Source organism: Xyrauchen texanus, chromosome 44 (assembly GCF_025860055.1).
Source record: "Xyrauchen texanus isolate HMW12.3.18 chromosome 44, RBS_HiC_50CHRs, whole genome shotgun sequence".
Lineage (NCBI taxonomy): Eukaryota > Metazoa > Chordata > Actinopteri > Cypriniformes > Catostomidae > Xyrauchen > Xyrauchen texanus.
In genome coordinates this window covers 24312918-24332818 of record NC_068319.1, presented here as the reverse complement: position 1 = coordinate 24332818, position 19901 = coordinate 24312918, and the positions used below count along the sequence as shown (strand labels likewise).

Here is a 19901-nt window from a genome sequence, read left to right as displayed (position 1 = left end):
ACTGTGCAAACGTTTTAGGCACAAAAATGTTGCATAGTGAGGATGTCTTCATAAATGATTACATAAATAGTTTTCATTTATTACTTAATGTCATACAAAGTCCAGTAAACCAATATTCGGTGTGAGCACCTTTGCCTTTAAAACAGCACCAATTCTCCTATGTAGCAGATAAGATGTTCCAAGCTTCTTGGAGAATTTGCCACAGTTCTTATATCTATTTAGGCCGTCTCAATTGCTTCTGTCTCTTCATGTAATCTCAGACTGACTCAATGTTCAGTGGGGGGCTTTGTGGGGGCCATTACATCTGTTGCAGGGCTCCCTGTTCTTCTGTTCTAATCTTTTCTATTTGCAAAAGTAATGTTTGGGAGTCTATCATTTATATTTCCTATTGACACACTAAAGCTGAAGATATAAATAACCATCTTATAACAAATGCTTGGACTTTTGCACAGTACTGTATATAGCTACTTAAACCACAATAGAATAAAATCAGAACATCATCATTAAAACACTTTAGGTATGAAGTCATCCCACATATTTTATTTTAACCTCTAAATTATATTAGCTAAGATTGCACAACGTAAGCAAGAAATAAGAACAAAAATATTGTTACATCATTGCTGTATTCTTTCCAAGTGAATGACACTGTGCTCACATTCAACAGCTGAATACAGCTCAATGTTCCATTGACGTGAATGAGTCAGATTCTTGCTCAGCTTGACAAAAATGACAAATTCTTTTGCATTTAAAATTGTGTGGACGTTTGTGCATGTATTTGTGTTTGTGAGTAAAAAAGTGTAGGTTCGGAAAATATTAAGTCTCGGTGTGTCCTTTGAATCTGAACACGGGATACAGGATCAATCCTGTGATGTGGACTGACAGAGAATTCCTGTATGTGATGCCGATGGAATCAGTGATGGAGTCATTACTCCATACACTGACCCGTGAAGGGTCTGCCAGCTCCTCCATCAGCCTGTGATTGCTTCCTGCTACACGTTTAGGCCGCAAACTCATGCACACACAGACACAATACTGACCTATTCATGTGTACAGATATATGAATATACCCTACCAGTCAATTGTTTAGTCACTTGACTGAATTGATGTTTATCGAGTTTAAAAAAAACATTCAAACTAATGGCTTATGCTTAAATACTTTAAATTAGTTTTGTAGACATATAAATTGCACCTATATGAATTTCTTAAAACTAATTTTTTTTTTATTATTATTGGATAAGTTGGAGCAAATATTCAAGTAAAAGCAGACAAATGTCCAGCACACATGGAATCTCCTTTTTATACTATTGCAAGCATCTCAGGTGGCATCTAATCAAGTCGGTTGAGAGAATGTCAACAGAGTGCAGAGCTGTAATATAAACAAATGGCGGCTAATTTAAAGAAGCAAACATATAAGAGAGATTTAGTTTCTTTTATGTCCATAAACACATAATTCCCACTTTCATTTTTGTTATTAGAGGAATTTTTATGAATTTACATATATGTAATTCTAACAATGTGGAAAATAGCAATAATAAAGAATATGTCAAAAAGCATACATATAAATGCATATGATATCTGTCTGAAATATTCAATGTTTTCAAGTTTTGTAGTATTTATTTCATTCATTTTCAAAAACATTTAGAATGCACAGGCAAAGACATTTTTTTTTTATGTTTTATTTCTTTTTCTTTTTTCCTTTTTCTTTTTTTTTTTTACAAAACAGTCAAGTGGCAGTGGGGAAAAGTGCTTACATGCTATCTGTCTTAATAAATACAAGAATGTTGAGGCCTTGTCCCCCATTCAGAACATCAGAATGTATTTCTCGAATTTAAGTTACAATATTTGACTTTTCCCCAGGTCTCAGACCTGTACACAGCTCCGATCTGTTGTGTCTGCAGCAAGTATACAACACTCCAGCTCTGTTGTCACGGCTGAGGCATATACGGCACACATGTAAAATAATGAAACACAGACACATTCGTCTTCCACATAAAGTTAGGACACTGCTGAAATAAAGATACAATTTCTTTACATGTAGTTATCTTTACATTTGACTGAAGTGCTCTTTTTAGTTTCAATCTTCCTTTCTCTCTTTCTGTCTTTTGCACAAAATGTTGTTTGTCATTGATAATCTCTTCTTGATCCCCATGTGTTTAATATTTTTCTACTTTTTTTTTACTTTTAAATAATCTCATCTGAAGATCAATGTTAACTGTGTTTTTTATTGCTCTAGACCACTCAAATAAATCTGAATAACAACAGTTATTGCAATGCATTTTTTTAAATTGTAACTATTATGAGAGCTGCAGTTTATCAGGGTTTAGAGGTTTAGATGTCCTTAAGATCTTTGAAAACTAAAACCTCTTGAAAAAAAAAAACAATCCATAATTTGTTGCATGAAACAATTTCACCATCTGCTGTGAATAATTAACAAATAATTGTGAACACAATTTGAAACTGTTTTAATCTTTTTACTCAAATAAATAATTAAAAATGGACATTTAAAACTCCAATTTCAAACAATGCACAATTTTTAACTTAAAGTCTCTATGTTGGACCAATCGAGCTCGGCACCATATTATATCTCAATACACATAGGAGGTAAAACTGCCCCTTTACCATACAACTTTGCTCTTAAAGGAATATTCCGCGTTCAGTACAAGTTAAGCTCAATCGACAGAATTTATGGAATAATATTGATTACCACAACAAAAAAAATAAATTCATCGTCCCTCTTTGTCTTTAAAAAAATCTATATGAGGTTGTTGACATTACATCATTATTTATTAAGTTGTAAAATTGGATATAACTTTACACAAAAATGGTTAGTAAGTGATTTTATGACTCTGAAATCATGTTAACATGCATATTGCTTTTGAAAGAGGGAGTGTTTTAACATTTACACATTTTCCCCGTTCACTTCCATTGTAAGTGCCTCACGGTAACCCAGTTTGCGTTTTTAAAGAAAAGGAGGGACAAGTCCAAATTAATTTTTGTAGTAATCAACATTATGCCACAAATGCTGTCGATTGAGCTGAACTTGTATTGAACCCAGAATATTCCTTTAAATATGGGAGTAAGAGAAAGAGGGATAGAAACGGTGGATTGAATTTAAGGTCTTGTAGGTAGCATAAATACGTTTGAATGCCTTAGTACAACATACATCTTCAATTGTGGCACTAGGCAAAGCATGTTTTGCATCTTTCATCGAGGTAAATTAGATAAAATATGTCTTACCACCTTGTCCTGTGCCATTTATTTTCCATTCATCCTTGCATTTTTCAACCTATACCTTTAACACTGATGCTGGTAACTTTACATTCCTTTTGTTTGCATTCAAAGTCATCTCCGAATGCTGAACAAGAGCTGTGTGAGATGAGACTATCAGGAGAAGAGGATGAACCAAGAGCACTTTAGTATTTTACAGTGTGTGCTCAAGTGTCTTTTTTTTTTCTTTTGTCCAAAACTCCAGATCCTGGTCTTGGTGACACAAGTCCTTAATTCACAGGTCACAAATATGGTTTCCCATAGCCAAATGTGAGTAGATGCAGGTGAGTAAAATCCTGTCCAATGAAACCAGAGAGGAAACAGTCTCTCTCCTTGGGAGTTCAGAGGTCAAGAGCACGAAGGACCGTAACCTTCTCCTTCAGCCAGTTCCGACCTTTGGGGTCAGCGGAGGCGTGGGCGGAAGTTTGGAGCAGGAGGTCAGGGTGAAAGAGTCAGGGGTCATGGCGAGGCAGGGGGGCGTTAGCGGCTGAGAGGGAGCTGGGACAATGTCATGGCTTGATGAGGGATACTCTGTGTAGTAAGCACCGAGAACGGATGACCTGCGAAACCAAACAAAATAAACATTTATATGTATGCATTTGGGTGACTTTTTTAGCCAAAGCAATTTACAGTGTATCAAGGTATACATTTGATCAGTATGCTATTGATGTTCCATTGGAATCAAACGCATTTTACTTGGCATTACTAGCACCAATATGTAGATAAAAGTAGAATGTTCTGCATTCAATACAAGATCAGCTCAATCAAGAGCATTTGTGGTTTAATATTGATTACAACAAAAATGTATTCCTTTCCTTTAAAAAAGCACAAATCTGGGTTACAGTGAGGCACTTACAATGGAAGTGAATGGGGCCAATCAGTAATTGTTAAAATACTAATTCTTCCAAAAGTATAGCCACAAGACTTAAACAATACGTGAGTTAACATGAATTTAGTGTAACAAAATCACTGACTAACCTTTTCTGTGTACAGTTATATTCAATTACAATATTGTATAACTTGTTGCCATGGTGATGTAACGCTGACCTAAAACCGCCATAAAAACGACGGTTTAAACAACTTTACAGCTCAAATAATAAGCAAGCCTAAACAGAAGAATTAACGTAAGTGCTTTTATAAAATTCTAAGCTTCACATTTCTGCCTTTAAACTTTCCAAAAATTGGCCCCATTCACTTCCATTGTAAGTGCCTCACTATAAGCAGGAAAGAGTCAAAATTATTTGTAATGCCATTGAATTCTGATTACTACGTTGTAACTCTGAACACTGAAGGACACATTTTAATGTTTGATCTTAACACATTTTTGTATAGGAACTGAAGTTGTATAATTACCATGTTTCAGGAAACACTCACTTTCGATGTACCCATGCAGAGCCACCATGCGTGCTCTCTCAGGACTGCCGAAGGGAGAGTAATGCAGCTCGTCTGGGAGTGAGGGGGGCATGCGGGCCTGCGGGTGAGTTTGAGGTGGGCCGCTGTGTTGTGGAGTGTGCTTTTTATGTCTCGCTCTGCAGTTTTGAAACCAAACCTACGAAAATACAACCAACTGTCATGAAGCTGTATCTTTTTATTGCATTTAATAGAAATAAACAAGCATGAAGTGCAGAGAGAGGGGGAAAGAGGGCAAGACACTCTGTTTCTTTACCTGTATGACTCGTCTACTCAATCCTGTCATGTCTGCTAACTTCTGCAAGGTTTGAGCATCAGGGTTGTTATCCTGTGCAAACTGTGCCTGCATTACCTGTGCATACACCAAGGAACACAACCAACCTTAGGTAATTTACTGGAAAAATAGCTTTTTTAATAGAATTTATATATTGTTGAATCATGGCGGGAATACATACGTGTGTAAAACAAATTCCAGTTATCTGCACATTAAAGAATGTTTAAGTTCAATACCAGTTAACCTCAATTATCAGCATTTGTGACATAATTTTTATTACCATAAAAATTATTTCAACTCGTTTCTTGTTTATTTAAAAACAAAAAGGCAAATAATCGCGGTTACAATGAATCACTTACAATGGAAGTGAATGGGGCCAATTTATTAACATAAAAATACGCATTGTTTCAAAATTATAGCCAAGAAAACTTTTGTTAACATGATTTTAGTGTGATAATACAGCGTTTACCAGATTAGAGGATTTTCCAGTGTTGCCATGACAACTAAGTTGTAATATTGGATTTAACTCAGATAGGGTTAGTAAGTGATTTTATTACACTAAAATCATGTTAACATGTCTACTGTTTACGTCTTGTGGCTATACATTTAAAACAGGGTGTATTAATGCTTAAGTACCTGTGATTTTAGCTTCTTTTTTTAAATATTTAAAAAAAATATATATATTATTTTTTTTACATTTTTAGGTATTATTTTAATTTTAAAATGTATTTTGTATCAAATTGAAATACTAAACCACAAATACTTTAAATTGAGCTCAACTTGTCTGGAACCCAGAATATTCCTTTAAATATTCAAGTAGTAGCGATCTCATAACAAGTCTCCACTATTTCTATATCTATTTAAGGTAATTTATTAGTTAAAAAAAACAATATATATTATTTTATTTTAATATAACTTTTTTATGTTATATTAAATCACTGGAAAAAATCCCAGTTAACCTCATAGCAAGTCTCCACAAATTCTTGATGTACCTAATACAACTTGTTTGATCATTTTACCTGTAGCTGTTCCGCAGTAAACGACGTTCGCGCTCTTTTGGCTGGTTTTGGTTGACTATCCTGTTCCGATGGCACTGCCCCTTCCAGAGTGAGCCCACTTCCTGTGTGAAAAAATGGGCAAAGGGAAAAGGTGATACTGTGGTTAGACAATATTTTGAGAGAGGCAATACTTTAACCTCATTGTTCAAATTCCTCACACGTACCACTTTCAGCTGCTCGTTTCAGGTTCTCCACCATTGTGTCATAATGGATCCGACAAAGTACTTTTTCTTCCACCAACCCAAACTCTTCACCTGTCGACAGCTGACGTTTGCAGGAGAAACAGGCGAAGCAGGCCAGGTGGTAGGCATTGCCCCTAGCTCGCCGAACCCAGTCGCTGGCATAGATCTGTCGGCCACAGCGAGCACACTTTGTACCAAACCTACTGTGATACAGAGAAGGGCTTGGGCATCAATACTCATTCTAAAAACTGTACTGGATTAACAATAACACAACATTATAGGGTAATTTTATATATTCACTTCCACAATCATTGCGGTTTCAGAAATGAAAATGCTCAACTCTTTAACACCATTAACGTATTCCAGTTTAATAAGTATTTTCTCTCTCTATAAAGTTCTCAATGTCAAAAGACAGAACACAGATAAGCTGAACTGCTTCCAAAAAGATAACCGCTAAACATGTCAGACATGGCTATAAAACTCTCAGCACAAACAAACCACTAGTAATTCTATGAGCCGCGGGTCGGGAGGAAATGTCTGCTGATAAACTGTGCTGATAGGATCCACACTCTGGGTCTTGATTTTATCCAAACAAAGTGTGAAATGCATACCTTTAACACCTCTATTTTTAAGCCAACCCTTTTTCTTTTGTGTGAAATAATGTGTTTTAAAATAAGCATATGAATAAAGGCAGGGTTAGTCTTCTTAACATGTAATAAATACATATTATGATATATAATGTCTTTTTGGTTTCTGCATTTTATATTTTTGTGTAATTAACATGTAGAGGGGCATCAAAGTTGCAGTATTACATATATTATTGTAATAATAATACAGATATAATACAGTAATAACACAGGTACAAATAATACAATTGAAATAATTTTTTCTCCACAATTTTCTATAGTTAATCTCAAACTTAATGCATAATATGCATACTCCATTCAAATGTTAGGTGTGCTATTTATATTTTGTTATTTTAAACTTTATACATTCTTAAGTTTAACATTAAAGTTGGTAAATCTCCCTTTGAACTACAATGCTAGAATGCTCGCCATTCAAAATCGTACTGACAGCCATGACAGCACAGTAATATTTGCATACTAAATTGCGATTGGCCTGCTATCTTGCATTATTTGCATACTACTATTGTCATTTTTTATTTTTTTTATTTTTTCATGTCTGTGGACCTGCCGGCAGGTCCAGAAAGGGGTGCTATGTAGTGAAAAATGTTTATGCTTAAAATTGTCAAGTCTGACAAATGGGGGTATCGTTTGAAAGCTTAAAATCTGAACTTTTCATAGATAACATCTATTTATACATTTAAGTTACATAAAATAACAAAAAAAAAATTTGCACGCAAATCAGCGCCACCTAGAGGTCATATGGTAGACATAAATATTAATATAAAAGTCTTTCAAATACTGTGGCACTTAAACAGACAAATCATATATTAAACGAACGCTATCCTTCACAGGAATGCAACTGTACAGTGTATTTTGTTTACCTAATACCACAGTTTGAAAGATTTTCAAAAGAATCGCATTAAATACAAATGTCCCTTATGCATCGCTCACTGCTACTGTAAGCCCCAAGTAGAAAAAAATGTTATATCGGCTTTTACCTTAGGCAGTTTTGTACAAAGTGAGCCATTTTTTACTTGTATGTGAGCTTTCTTGTGTGAATTATCAAATGTTATTTCTCAACAAAATATGCAGTCCTGCAGGAAAAGCATGCTAAACAAATTATCAGAAAAATATGTTAGCGAATATTGATGATAAAATGTTATGCGTCATTGCAAAGGGGGCAATATCAGCTTTCTAATGACAGTGCGTGAAATGAAAATATGACTGAATGTCTATAGAAAAGCACATCTGTGAAGGCTCAAACGTGTTAGAGCGCCACCTACATTTCAGATTGACATTTTGTGAAGGAAGGTGAGGAAATTTTTTTTGTAGTATTTGCTGCCATCTGGTGAAATTAAATTTTGGATATATTTTAAATATTGGATATATTTATAAAAAATATTTTAATCATAGGATTGTAAACATATACAATATTATTATTTAATTAGGTGCCTGACACATTTTTGGCAATTAGTCCACAGTATGTGTAAATGGTGAGCTTTTACATTTCAGTGTGAAAATTTGCCCCTTAGTTGAAGAGGTTAACCATTAAGCTGCATTTATACTTCTCTGAACACAGAACCAAAGCTTAAGTTTCTCCCCTTTTCTCCCCAATTTGGAATGTCTAATTCCCAATGCGCTCTTGGTCCTTGTGGTGGCGCAGTTACTCACCTCAATATGGGTGGTGGAGGACGAAACTTAGTTGCCTCCAAGTCTGAGACCTTCAATCCGCATATCTTGTCACGTGGCTTGTTGAGCGCATTACCGTGGACACGGCACGTGAGGAGGCTTCACGCTATTCTCATCAGCATCCATGCACAACTCACCACGCGCCCCACTGAGAGTGAGAACCACATTATAGTGACCACGAGGAGGTTACCCCAACGTGACTCTACCTAAACTAGCAACCGGGCCAATTGGTTGCTTAGGAAGCCTGACTGGGTTCACTCGGCACACCCTGGATTCAAATTTGCGACTTCAGGGGTGGTAGTCAGCATCTTTACTCGCTGAGCTACCCAGGCCCCCAAATGCTGCATATTGTTGATATTACTACTGACATTACGTGTTAATTGTCCATTTCTCTGCCAGCTCATATTTGCAAACAACTTGTAAATATTCCATATTTAATTTCGTCTGCATTTCCAAAAGACATTTGGTCGTGTTGTTGCTTCAATCACCTCTTTTGTTATTCAGTCATCAACCTGACTTAATAAACAATCATCCATATAAACCCACAGTAAATACACAGAACCGGCTGTAATGAAGACAGAGGATCAGGTGTTATTTTGACTGGACTGGGCTGACCGTGCTGTTTTGACCCAGACATCACATTTGGGTGACCAAGAGAGGGTTCCAGTGTTGAGAGGACCAATGTAGCTAGAAGCAGAGATTAATGCTCTGCAGATGGCCAATCATGACCCCCTCCAACACACCCCCACTGCCATTGGTTACTCTTATGTAAACAAAATGTCATACACAGCCTCCAAATGCAACAAAAGTGCGGGATATCAAGATAGCTGGTTGGCCGCGTTTCCCCCATCTAGGTTACTAAAGAATGATGACACGGGCCTAGCATGCTAGATTCCCTGCAGTGGGGCCCCTGCAGAGTTTATGCACCAAACATGACATCACAGCCTTGCAGGGAGCCCCACAGGGCTCAAGGGAACAAGGAGTTGTTACTGTGATTATTAAACTTGCCATTTTGACCAGCACTTGTATGTATGTGGAATAATTTGTCTCTGCCAATCTCCACTTAAGGAGGATGTTTCGGTCAAGAACCGAAACCAAACCTGAATCACAAACCTTGAAAAATATTTACCTTCCTCTTATTTACAAAGTATTGATACACACAACATGCCTTACGTATTAATGCCTGCAAAAATGACTCAAAGACTTTTCTGTGTACATTGTAAACCATATACTGACAGCATCATTCCAGACAAAGAATACAATGTTTGAGTAATGATGCATTTCAGCCATGTGTTTAGAGGAGAAACGTTGCGGAAAAGACTCATAATCTCTCATGGCAGTTCATCTACTGCGAAAAACGTTCAGAAAAGCCATAAAAATCTTAAGGGGGATTTTATTTTCTTCATACAGATCTGCAGCATGTCTGATGTGCGTCATTGTGCTTATTCTGGATTTATTTCTGTCCAGCAGATCATAACTCGCCAGGGAAAATTACTGTAGCTGCAGAACAATTCCCTCAGCCCAAGAGAAATTCACAGCTGGCTAGAAAAAAGGAAGCTTGTGAAGGTACAAATTCTATTGATTCAATTTGATATACTCTTAGAGTATTATAATCTGAGGTAAATCTCAGGACATTATGGATATGTGTAGCAAGACTGCTGAAATTGTTAAGGCAAGAATCACTATTACTGTACATACATGGGGTGCTGTGAAGGGGTGATTTGTCCCTCCAATGATGCATCTGTCATTGTTTATATATTTTTTTATCAACGCTGAAAATAATTTTGTATGAGATACCTTGCAATTGCGTGACTGTGAGTCTGTTACAATCACACAAAAAACTGAAGTCCCCCCTCCGTTGTACGAGTTGATATCACCCAACTAGTGTCCCGCAATCCCCTCTCTAGCATAGACAGCGGTGTTGCATAGTATTACATTATGTTACTTTTCTCAGTGCTTACCAGGATGGGCCAATCAAAGTTGTTTATTATTACTGGATGGGGATTCTTTGAGATTTAAATGCAGATTTATGGAGGATTCGGTTTTTAGAGCGTCAAGCGCCCCCTGCAGGAATAAAATTTTGTGTCTCACAAGATACAGTCGGTGGCTGACAATGTGCAATTATGGTCTGTAGGTATATTACCCACACAAAACTTTCTTATGAATTTAGAAAACATTAATATATTACATGAGTCATAAATTAAGTCAGTAAAGATGGTAAAGGGCATCCTTAGAAATTATTAGTTGTTATTTTTAGGGTGAGGAAAGCTTTTCAGATGAGCAGGTAACAATTTAAATTTTCTGAAAGAGTTTTCTGAAACAATAACTCTAATATTAAAGAAACATCAGGATGGGCTCTTATGACATGGGCCAGTATGCAAACACCCAGAACCCCCAAGCAAGCACTAAGTAACACCTTAGCAACAAACCAAAACACCCTAGAAACTGCATGTCTTCCAGTTATGGGTAAATAACTCTAAAAATTATAATCATATTACTTTACTGATTACATAATCGAAAAGTAATCACATTACTAATTACTTTACTTTTAAGTTACTGTCTAAAACACTTTTCATAAAAAGGTTTTTGTTTTTCCACGCAACAAATTCAAATTAAGTACCTCGTTCATTGCCGCAAACCCTTCAGCTATCACAGAAATGCATACAGATGTACATATGAACGTATGAATTCATATTTTAAATGTATTATTCATAATATGTGGTGGTGGCGTAGTGGCTAAAGCACAGGGCTATTAATCAGATCGCAGGTTCTAACCCCACGGCCACCACCATTGTGTCCTTGAGCAAGGCACTTAACTCCAGGTTGTTCCGGGGGGATTGTCCCTGTAATAATTGCACTGTAAGTCGCTTTGGATAAAAGCGTCTGCCAAATGCATAAATGTAAATGTAAATGTAAATATTATTTAAGAAATATTTCTAACACAATTTTAATTAATTAAGACAATAACAGTAATCTGATTACAAGAATTTAAAATACAATTCGTAACAATAGTTTTTGTAATATAAGTAATTAGATTACAGTAACAAATTACTTTGTAATCAGATTACACCCAAAACTGTTAGCAACCACACACAAAACCCAAGCATAGTGTTCTTCTGAAAATGTAAAAACTAAAACATTTCGTAATCTTGTATGGAATTTATCATGGAGAGATTTGGTAAATGTGACGACATCTCTGGCCTTCAGAATAAATCCTTTAAAAAAAAAATTCTTCTCTTTTAAATCTATATCCAGTCTATAAACATTTTTAAACTCACTCCATCACTGAACAGGTTATGTTTTGCAGAAGCTCTGTTTATCTCCGTTTACCTTTCTACATTCAAACACAGAGAAGTCTTGTATGTGCATATGGGCCGTTACAGTACGTCATCTAGTCTACTCCAAACTACTGATCTCAGCTCCACACAAACCCACTCGGGTTACCGCCTTACTCCATCACTCTGTCCTTATCCTTTAGCTCCTCTGATTAACAGCCTCCATTGACTTCCTGTGTGGCCTGATGCTCGTGTCTTTGTGACTGTTGTTTTTTTCCCTCATCTGCAGACATAGTGTAGGTACAGTCTCCACTCTGACCCTTACCACCAGATCTCTGACCGCTCACTCGCCCCCCCCTCCTTGCACACAGAGTAAACCCACTTTGATTTCCTGCAATTACATTCTATTAGAGTAGCTGTCAATCTGGCACAGATGTAAGACTAACATAAATGAAACATATCTCTTTTCTGCAAGAAATCAATGGAGATCCTTTTCCTTTCAAGCATATGTTGGCTGTCCTGTAATGCTGTTCTGTAGCAGGAATCCAGCTGCCATAGAATAAACTGACCCAAATCGGTCTGGCTTTGGGGTTCGAGAGCTTATGCTATAGATGCATACAACTCTCAATGTCACAACTGTTCTTATTATCATAATGGCCACCTCAGTGCAGTTTAAATCTGTTTGTAGTTTGACAGTAGAAACTCCCTACCCTATGAAAGAGAACATGCAAATAATTTCCAAGCAAAATCATTGACTGAGGTCACAAAAATAATTTGACAGTGAAGAACCAGAATAATAAGACCACAGGATATATTTCAGTTCTGATGAATATGAACATAAAATGTTAGTTTTGAGAAATTATGCAGGTGGCTATTTTCTGCTTAATGATAGTGGTTATGATGTGCTTGAGTAGTAAGTCGACCTCTTTATATGAAAGACTCAATTGGGTACAAGGCGGAAAAAAAGGTGAAAACCACTCAGAAGCCTGCCACTTTTAGTCCCTTTCAAAAACACTCATCTACCCTGATGGAAAGTTCTTTCCTGGCCCCTCTCAATGATCTCTTGCTCTCCGGTTTGTAGAGGACTTTGACAAGAGGGATGTTTCAGAGCCAACATCGGAAAATCCACGTTTACTCTACTTCAGATCACTGAACTTGAGTCTACAAGCTTGTAGCTATTACTGTCTCTTTAACAGGGCAAACATGAATACATTACAGAGTCAATCACTATTCTGCTGCTGGGGACTCGCATATCAATGTAAAAAGAAAGTACAATTTAAATAGAAATATAAAGAGATTTAAACAAACAAAAACGGATTTAATTATAGAACCAGGAATGTGGGAATAGTGCTTAATTTTTAGGCTGTATTTAGCAAGGACAAAACCGAAATCCCTGTGGTTGCTTTTTTGAAATACTGAGTAACGTGAAACGACACAAAAAAACTCCTTGAGGGCAGACTTTTCAGTTCTATTTTGGTAGATCTATTAGTACCTATAAATATTATTAAAAAATATAACATATATAAAAATTATTGGATACACTGAAAAAGTCTAAACCTAAAAATGTGGTTACATCTAAATTAAGTTAAGACAGCATTTGTGGCACAAAATTGATTTCCACAAAAATACATTTCGACTTGCCCCTCCTTAAATAAACGAGTACTTACAATGGAAGTGAATGGGGGCCAATCTGTAAACATTAAAATCCACACTGTTAAAAAGACTTTTAGTGTGATAAAATCACTTTCAAAACTTTTTTGTTTGAAGTTATAGCCAGTTTTACAACTTCGTAGCTATGGTGGGTCAGCAAACACTAAAACGACTTTAAAAACAACGATTTAAACAAATTTACAGCTCAAATAATACTGGAGTTTTAACAGGTTTTATAACATTATAAGCTTCACATTTCTGCCTTTAAACCCTCCCTGTTTAAACCCTGTTGATCACATTCACTTCCATTGTAATTGCCTCACAGTGACCTCAATTATTGCTTTTTTATTATTATTAATTTTTGTAGCAATCAACATTATGCCACAAATGTTGTCGATTGAGCTGAACTTGTATTGAACCAGGAATATTCCTTTAATAATTTTAGATATTATTACAATTTATGAATCAACCTAATACATTTGTTTACAGCAGTGAAACTAATTTTAAGAGTTAGGGCAACTAGAATAAGCTCCTTAAAAATAACAATAGCAGATTACCAGTTTTTACAGTGTATTGAATTATTATAATTTTCTTTCTTCTTTAATATTTTTAAGGGAAGCTCTTGTGAATTGTCATGGTTGATCATGTAAATAAATATCAATTAGAAGAAAATGTGTGAATACTAGCATTTAAACTTAAGATCTACAGTATAATGATCATAAAACAATATTCATTAAACCAAGTGAACAATTTTTAAAAACCCAATCAATAAGCATTTCTCAATTGATAATGATAACTGTTGCATTGCATAATTATTTAACTCTCCATCCTGACAGCATGCTTACTTCTCTAAAAGATCAATACAATACTCCCTACCCAATATGATCCATTTACACCCTATTTGGCACATTATCTCAGTTGCCCCTTTAAATCTCTCACGAATAAACAGCCACTGAGAGATACCAAATATCCCAGACTCAATAGTACTGCTGTTGCTCAGAAGATCTCATGGAGCAACTCTGCAAATGATTGGATTTAATGTAGAAAACAAACCCTGTCCTGAAACACAGCACTGACTTTAAAGGGGCCAGTCATTCACACTGACCGGCAATAAGCAGGGAATGCTGGCCAACATCACACTGCCCTTCACAGGCCTTGCTGAGTGCTCTGCAATCATGCAATATCACAACGCTTGTACCCTCAATGCAATTTCACAGCTTTTGCCTCTTGGATCTCTTTCACTCGATGCCTCTCAATAAGTATGTTACTGGGTCTTAAAAAGAGCTGGGCACTTACTAGATTAAATTATTTAACTTGAATTTGATTTGAACACTATTCAATGGTGAAGTGTACTAATATTCATGCAATCAAATACTATTTAGACCTCTCATTTTATTCCTGTTGGCACCATATCCCTTTGTGGGCAGTAATAGGAAACCTTTTTGCATACAAAAGGACATTTAAGGGCTTGAGATTGATTATTGTAATACGCTTATTTATTTAAAAAAAAAAATAATACAAAAATCAGACTAAATTCGTTTTGTTTTTTTAAGTATTCCATTAGTTCAAGGGAGCCTTATTTATGTTCTCTTAAGATATGTCTTATCTTATATCTTGATGAAAGCTAAATGATCTACAAATACAAAATAGGCCTACTTAGATTTTAATTAATTATGGTGGTCGCGTATGTTTTTAGGTCGCAAAAATATTACACGTGGTACGAGACAAACGTTTGTGTTTGTTTGTAATGTAAATATATTCACGGGGTCGTTATCACGGACTTTGTAACTACACAATTAAAATATATTTCAAACGGTTAATTGTGCGATTCCGTGTATCTATTTGTAGTGGTGAAAATGAGATCGTTACTTTTTGATGTAATCTTAACCTTTATACCCAACACACACGGAAAACATGTCAACCATGAGGAAATAATGTCGCAGTATATTTCACTCAGATTTTTGAGGACAAAAAGTGAAAAACTTACCCTACCTGAAATAATCCATTTTACAGAAGATTTCCTTGTTTTTAATGTAGCAGCTGCTTTGCTGTCGCAGTGAAGTCCTGCAAACGGAACATTCCAGACACCTCACGTGCCAGATCAGATTATTAACCTGTAATAAAAAAAACATGGAGTGTATAGTAGCCTAATACTAATAAACATAATAATAATAATAATAATAATAACAACAACAATAATAATAATAATTATAATTATTGTTATTATTACTGTTATTAAAGTGCTTTCTGACACGAAATGTTTATTTAAAAAAAAAATAGCTATTGCTCTATACGTACGTTTATGTAGCCTACAATGCAAGCCTAGAAATTGTAAAATGCAATTTCAAAATGTTGTAAAATGAGTAGGTCGAAACAACCACACGTACCGGATGTAGGCTATATATTTACAATCTCAAAATCATTGGTGTTTAAAATGTGTCAGGCTACTAAATAAAACGTTGTTTTTAATATTTAATTATATTTTATAGTTAAAATACTGACACTTCTTTTAGAACTGGGTTGTGTGGAATTGTGTTTAATTCTAAATACGCATGCATAAGCAGCTGTTTTGTTGAGTTTCAAGCGGAATTATTTATACTGTTAATCGAAATTGCAACATAAATCCGTCCATGAATCCACAAATGCATGATTAACTGCAAGCAAACTGTCTTTGGAAAATTATGGTCACATGTGGGCATCTTAGACAAATGTTTTATAAATTTTTTTATTCCGTCAAATAAATAATAATAATAATAATAATAATACAAAGGTAAAACCTAAATAAATGTAATTACCGTTTATTCTAGTGAGTTTAGTTAAGCGTTAGATGGTCTTTATTTTTATTTCAGACATTTTGAGGTGCAAATAAAACACCCGCTGCACAACAACAACAAAATCTAAATGAATAGATAAAGAGTCTGAAATCGTTCATCTTGGCTACAATGTTATAAACTCACACGCGTTGTTTAATTACTTGCCGCAAAGACCCAAAACAAAAACAAACTGAGACAGATAGTGCGTTAATGATCCTCGCGCTTCACACACGTACTTCCTGAAAAACAAGCAGCACGCGAGCACATGCACACGCTCGGGGAGGACATCGATGCTGTCAATAACAACACTAAAGAGCCTCAAAAAAAATTAAAACACGAAAGTTAGCCAAACAAGCGATATTTATCGTAGCAAATAGTCGAAAAAATATCTACGTTTTCAAATATATTCAATAGCCTATTTTATTATTAACCCTCATGTTCTGTTGAGATTGACCTTCTTTCATTGTGACTTTTATGTTTGGGGTCCCACTGATGTCTGTGTAACAGTATTAATAGGCTAGTCACTTTCGGAAATATCATTTCTCCCAGAAATTATTTTGTGTTCTCTGACCGAATCAAAAACCCAATAGATAGATATTTTGGCCATTAAAGCTGTGTTATGTCATAAATGAGGCATGCAGACATGGTATGCAAATAACATTGTTTTTGTTTGGGGTAATTTTAACCCCAAAATGTACAAATTGAAGAAAAAAATACATTGTTTACAACCATTTTAGACCTACAAATCCAATCGATTTCCAGTGTGATTATGCGAACACCAGTCAGAGAATCTTGCAAAGTAATGACATTTATAAATTGTTTTAGGCTATATTTACAGTTGGTTATCTGAGACAATCAGTGCGTTCAGTTTAATTGAATAAGGAAAAGCCATGAAATATTAATATTAATATTTTCAAAGTATTAAAATAGATCGAGGCACTCTCAGACCTTAAACAGACCATGAGGGTTACTTAACAATAACGTAAACAACGAAATACTTGATCGTTTTAACACCATAGCCCAATGTTTACAAAATGATAACGGTCAGAAAGCTTGAAACGGTTCCAAACACTAAAATTATACAACTCGTCAACAGACTCGTCACATGAGACGACACACATGCGCGCGCTCTCGTACCTTGAGTAGATATCTGTCCTGGATCTCTAGTCCACAGCTCGCGCACACGTTCTTCCCGGTGGACGGCACGGAGGAGGCGGTGGACGTCGGCGAGCAGATGGATGGTGTTGAGGGGGGACTAGGCGAAGAGCGAGTGTCGTCTTTCTCCATATTAGATCTGTGAGATTCTCCGTCAGAGTGTGACTGCAGACGGTATATGGTTTAGCATAATTACACATTGGAATGCATAAAGAAAGTTATTTTTATGACACGAATATGTTTTACTGAAATAATTTAGGGCTAAATGAAGCATTTCAAAAAGTTGATAAGACTCCAATCTGTGGACAATCACAAATCTGCCATGATTTTGCCAAATGGAAAATATTATGCTGCATTGGGAAAGTAAAGAGTGTTCTGTCATAGGCACTGACAAAGACTCCAAAAGAAGCTTAGCTTCAACTCCAAACACTCACCATTGCGTGTCCGTGTTGACCGTCCACGCAGCGTGATGCTCCCGGTGTGCTCTGTGAATCTGGAGAGATCACCTACAATACAGAAGCCACAGTCAACCAACAGTGCTCCATCTCAGGCATCTCATCTCTCCGAGATCGTTCTCCGGTCTATATATGCGCCCCAAAACAATAAAACGGCTTTTAACTGCGCATTGAGAGCCTCGCAACAAAGCGCCTGTTTTAATGAAGCGATTTCAATTTGGTTTGATTTTTTCCCCCCACACTTAACCCGTGCCTCTTTCCATAGACGTATTTCCATGCAATCCAAGTAGCTGAAAAAAATATATAAACTACCTGCAATTACAAATAGCTTGAAATGCTCGCGACAAGAGGACCCAGAGTGTCAATTTCAACTGCCAATCAGAGAAAGCAACGGGCCACCCAAAGAATTGCAAATTTGATTTTTAATGGCAGTAATTAAAATCTATTTTTTCCTCTGCAGACTTGGCATGTGAAGAGGATGGACCGCAAATCACACGATTCATACAAGATTCTGATTCTCGTGACATCACTTTAAGGTGAAGAGGCTTCGGGTGATGATAAAGCGAGGACTTTGGGGACGACATGTCACACTGAGCAACATGTTGGAGCTGTCACAAAGCCATCCGATGAAAATGAGGCTTCTTTTTCACTTGTGCCTCCAACTTTTTCTTTCCATGGATTTAAACGCATTGTTAAAATACACACATGATAATAGCTATAAAATATCTTACCTGTTTTGAGGGAATTCCTTCGGATAAAAATTGATTTCCCTCTGATAGAGGGGCCAAAGCCTCATTTTTCCAATACATGTAGAATACACTAAATAACACGTGATGAAGCTACTTGTTTTTATATATTTGTCATCCCTCAATCGCTATCCGCATGCGGCTGCGCGGTCAGATTCGGTCTTGCATCAACCCGTTGCCTTTCGGACAGTCAATCAATAACGAAAGTACTTATAGATAAACAAAAAAAAATCGAATCTAAATGAAGCCTTCAGATTCGTGATAGGTGAGTAAACCGGACCAGATGCGGCCGAGCGCGAGCAGTTCGTCTGGACGCCCTTATTTAGGACTATTTGCACGACTTTTCCTCCTCTTTTGGGATGCAGTTGCTTGAGTACAGGAAGTGGAGAAAATTGAGGGGCTGGCAGGTTTTGCTCCAGCTCTCCTCATAGGCAGTCAGAGCACAGCCTACCTTCTGAAAGTTTACAGATCAGAGGGGAGGGAATATACAGTATGATATGACACAGAGGAGTGAGTGAGAGTGTGTGTGTGTGTGTGTGTGTGTGTGAGTGAGTTTGAGTATTTGTGTGTGTGTGTGTGTGTGTGTGTGTGTGTGTGTGTGTGTGTGTGTGTGTGTGTGTGTGCATATTTCGCAGAAAATAATTGGTTGGCAGTCGTTTTTTATATACTTTTAAGATTTAAGATTTTATCAATTGATCTGACCACGTAAACATGTAAACTTAACACAATAACACGCACAATCTCTTTTTGAGTTTACCGACAACAAAATAAATGTATAAGGGTATTTAGGGATGTATATCCTGAACAATTACGTTTTCCCATGTAAACATTTCTCTCTTTTAAACATCAGTTTATTATGTTGTAAAGATTCTTATAAATCTCATAAATTGAAGTTAACAATTGCAAGCTTTTGTGACAGTACACTACATTTTTATTTATTTATTTATTTTTGCTGCTTGTTCAGTTTACTAAAGCAACACAATTGTAAAACATTTGGTCACAACTTGATTTGCATTGCGTTTTATCCAATTACATTTGCAAAAATGAAGTTTACTTAATCCATTTGAGTTTGGACTACATGAATGAAACTGGGCAGGGGATATCCCTAGCACGTTTTGCATGGGACTGAATGGGGTGAATAAATGTTGAAATTTAGCGTTATTTTATGCAGTTTTGAGCAAGGTGTGAATATGAGGAGATTTGTTAATGTTTAACGTTCTGTTATATTGAGGTTATAAAGAGTGTCTGTTGTGCTGGAGTTTTGGGGGTTATCATTGTGGTGAAGAATGGCGCTAGTGCTT

General features: G+C 36.2%; 1 protein-coding gene across 2 annotated transcripts; it reads right to left on the bottom strand.

Moving 5' to 3' along the window:
• Nucleotides 1–1127: 1127 nt before the first annotated feature.
• lhx6a (LIM homeobox 6a) lies at nt 1128–18714 on the bottom strand. Of its 2 annotated transcripts, none has more exons than XM_052117329.1 (9): nt 18586–18714; nt 17834–17905; nt 17382–17564; nt 15424–15545; nt 6174–6394; nt 5971–6071; nt 4934–5029; nt 4621–4816; nt 1128–3827 (listed from the first exon to the last, which is right to left on the bottom strand). In XM_052117329.1, the coding sequence occupies exons 1-9, from the start codon at nt 18661–18663 to the stop codon at nt 3748–3750; spliced, it is 1149 nt and encodes a 382-aa protein (XP_051973289.1). In that variant the 5' UTR covers nt 18664–18714; the 3' UTR covers nt 1128–3747. The 2 variants fall into 2 exon arrangements, with proteins under 2 accessions (XP_051973289.1, XP_051973290.1); XM_052117330.1 differs by having other exon boundaries at nt 4642–4816.
• Between the last annotated feature and the right edge of the window lie 1187 nt (nt 18715–19901).

Bases quoted from the DNA above. Each gene is read 5' to 3' on its own strand.
- lhx6a (XM_052117329.1), bottom strand. From the start codon at position 18,663: ATGTATTGGAAAAATGAGGCTTTGGCCCCTCTATCAGAGGGAAATCAA. The intron at 4,817-4,933 runs GTAAAGAAACAG...GTATTTTCGTAG, and splicing joins TGAGTAGACGAGTCATACAG to GTTTGGTTTCAAAACTGCAG. The intron at 3,828-4,620 runs GTAATTATACAA...TTGGTTTCGCAG, and splicing joins TGAGTGTTTCCTGAAACATG to GTCATCCGTTCTCGGTGCTT.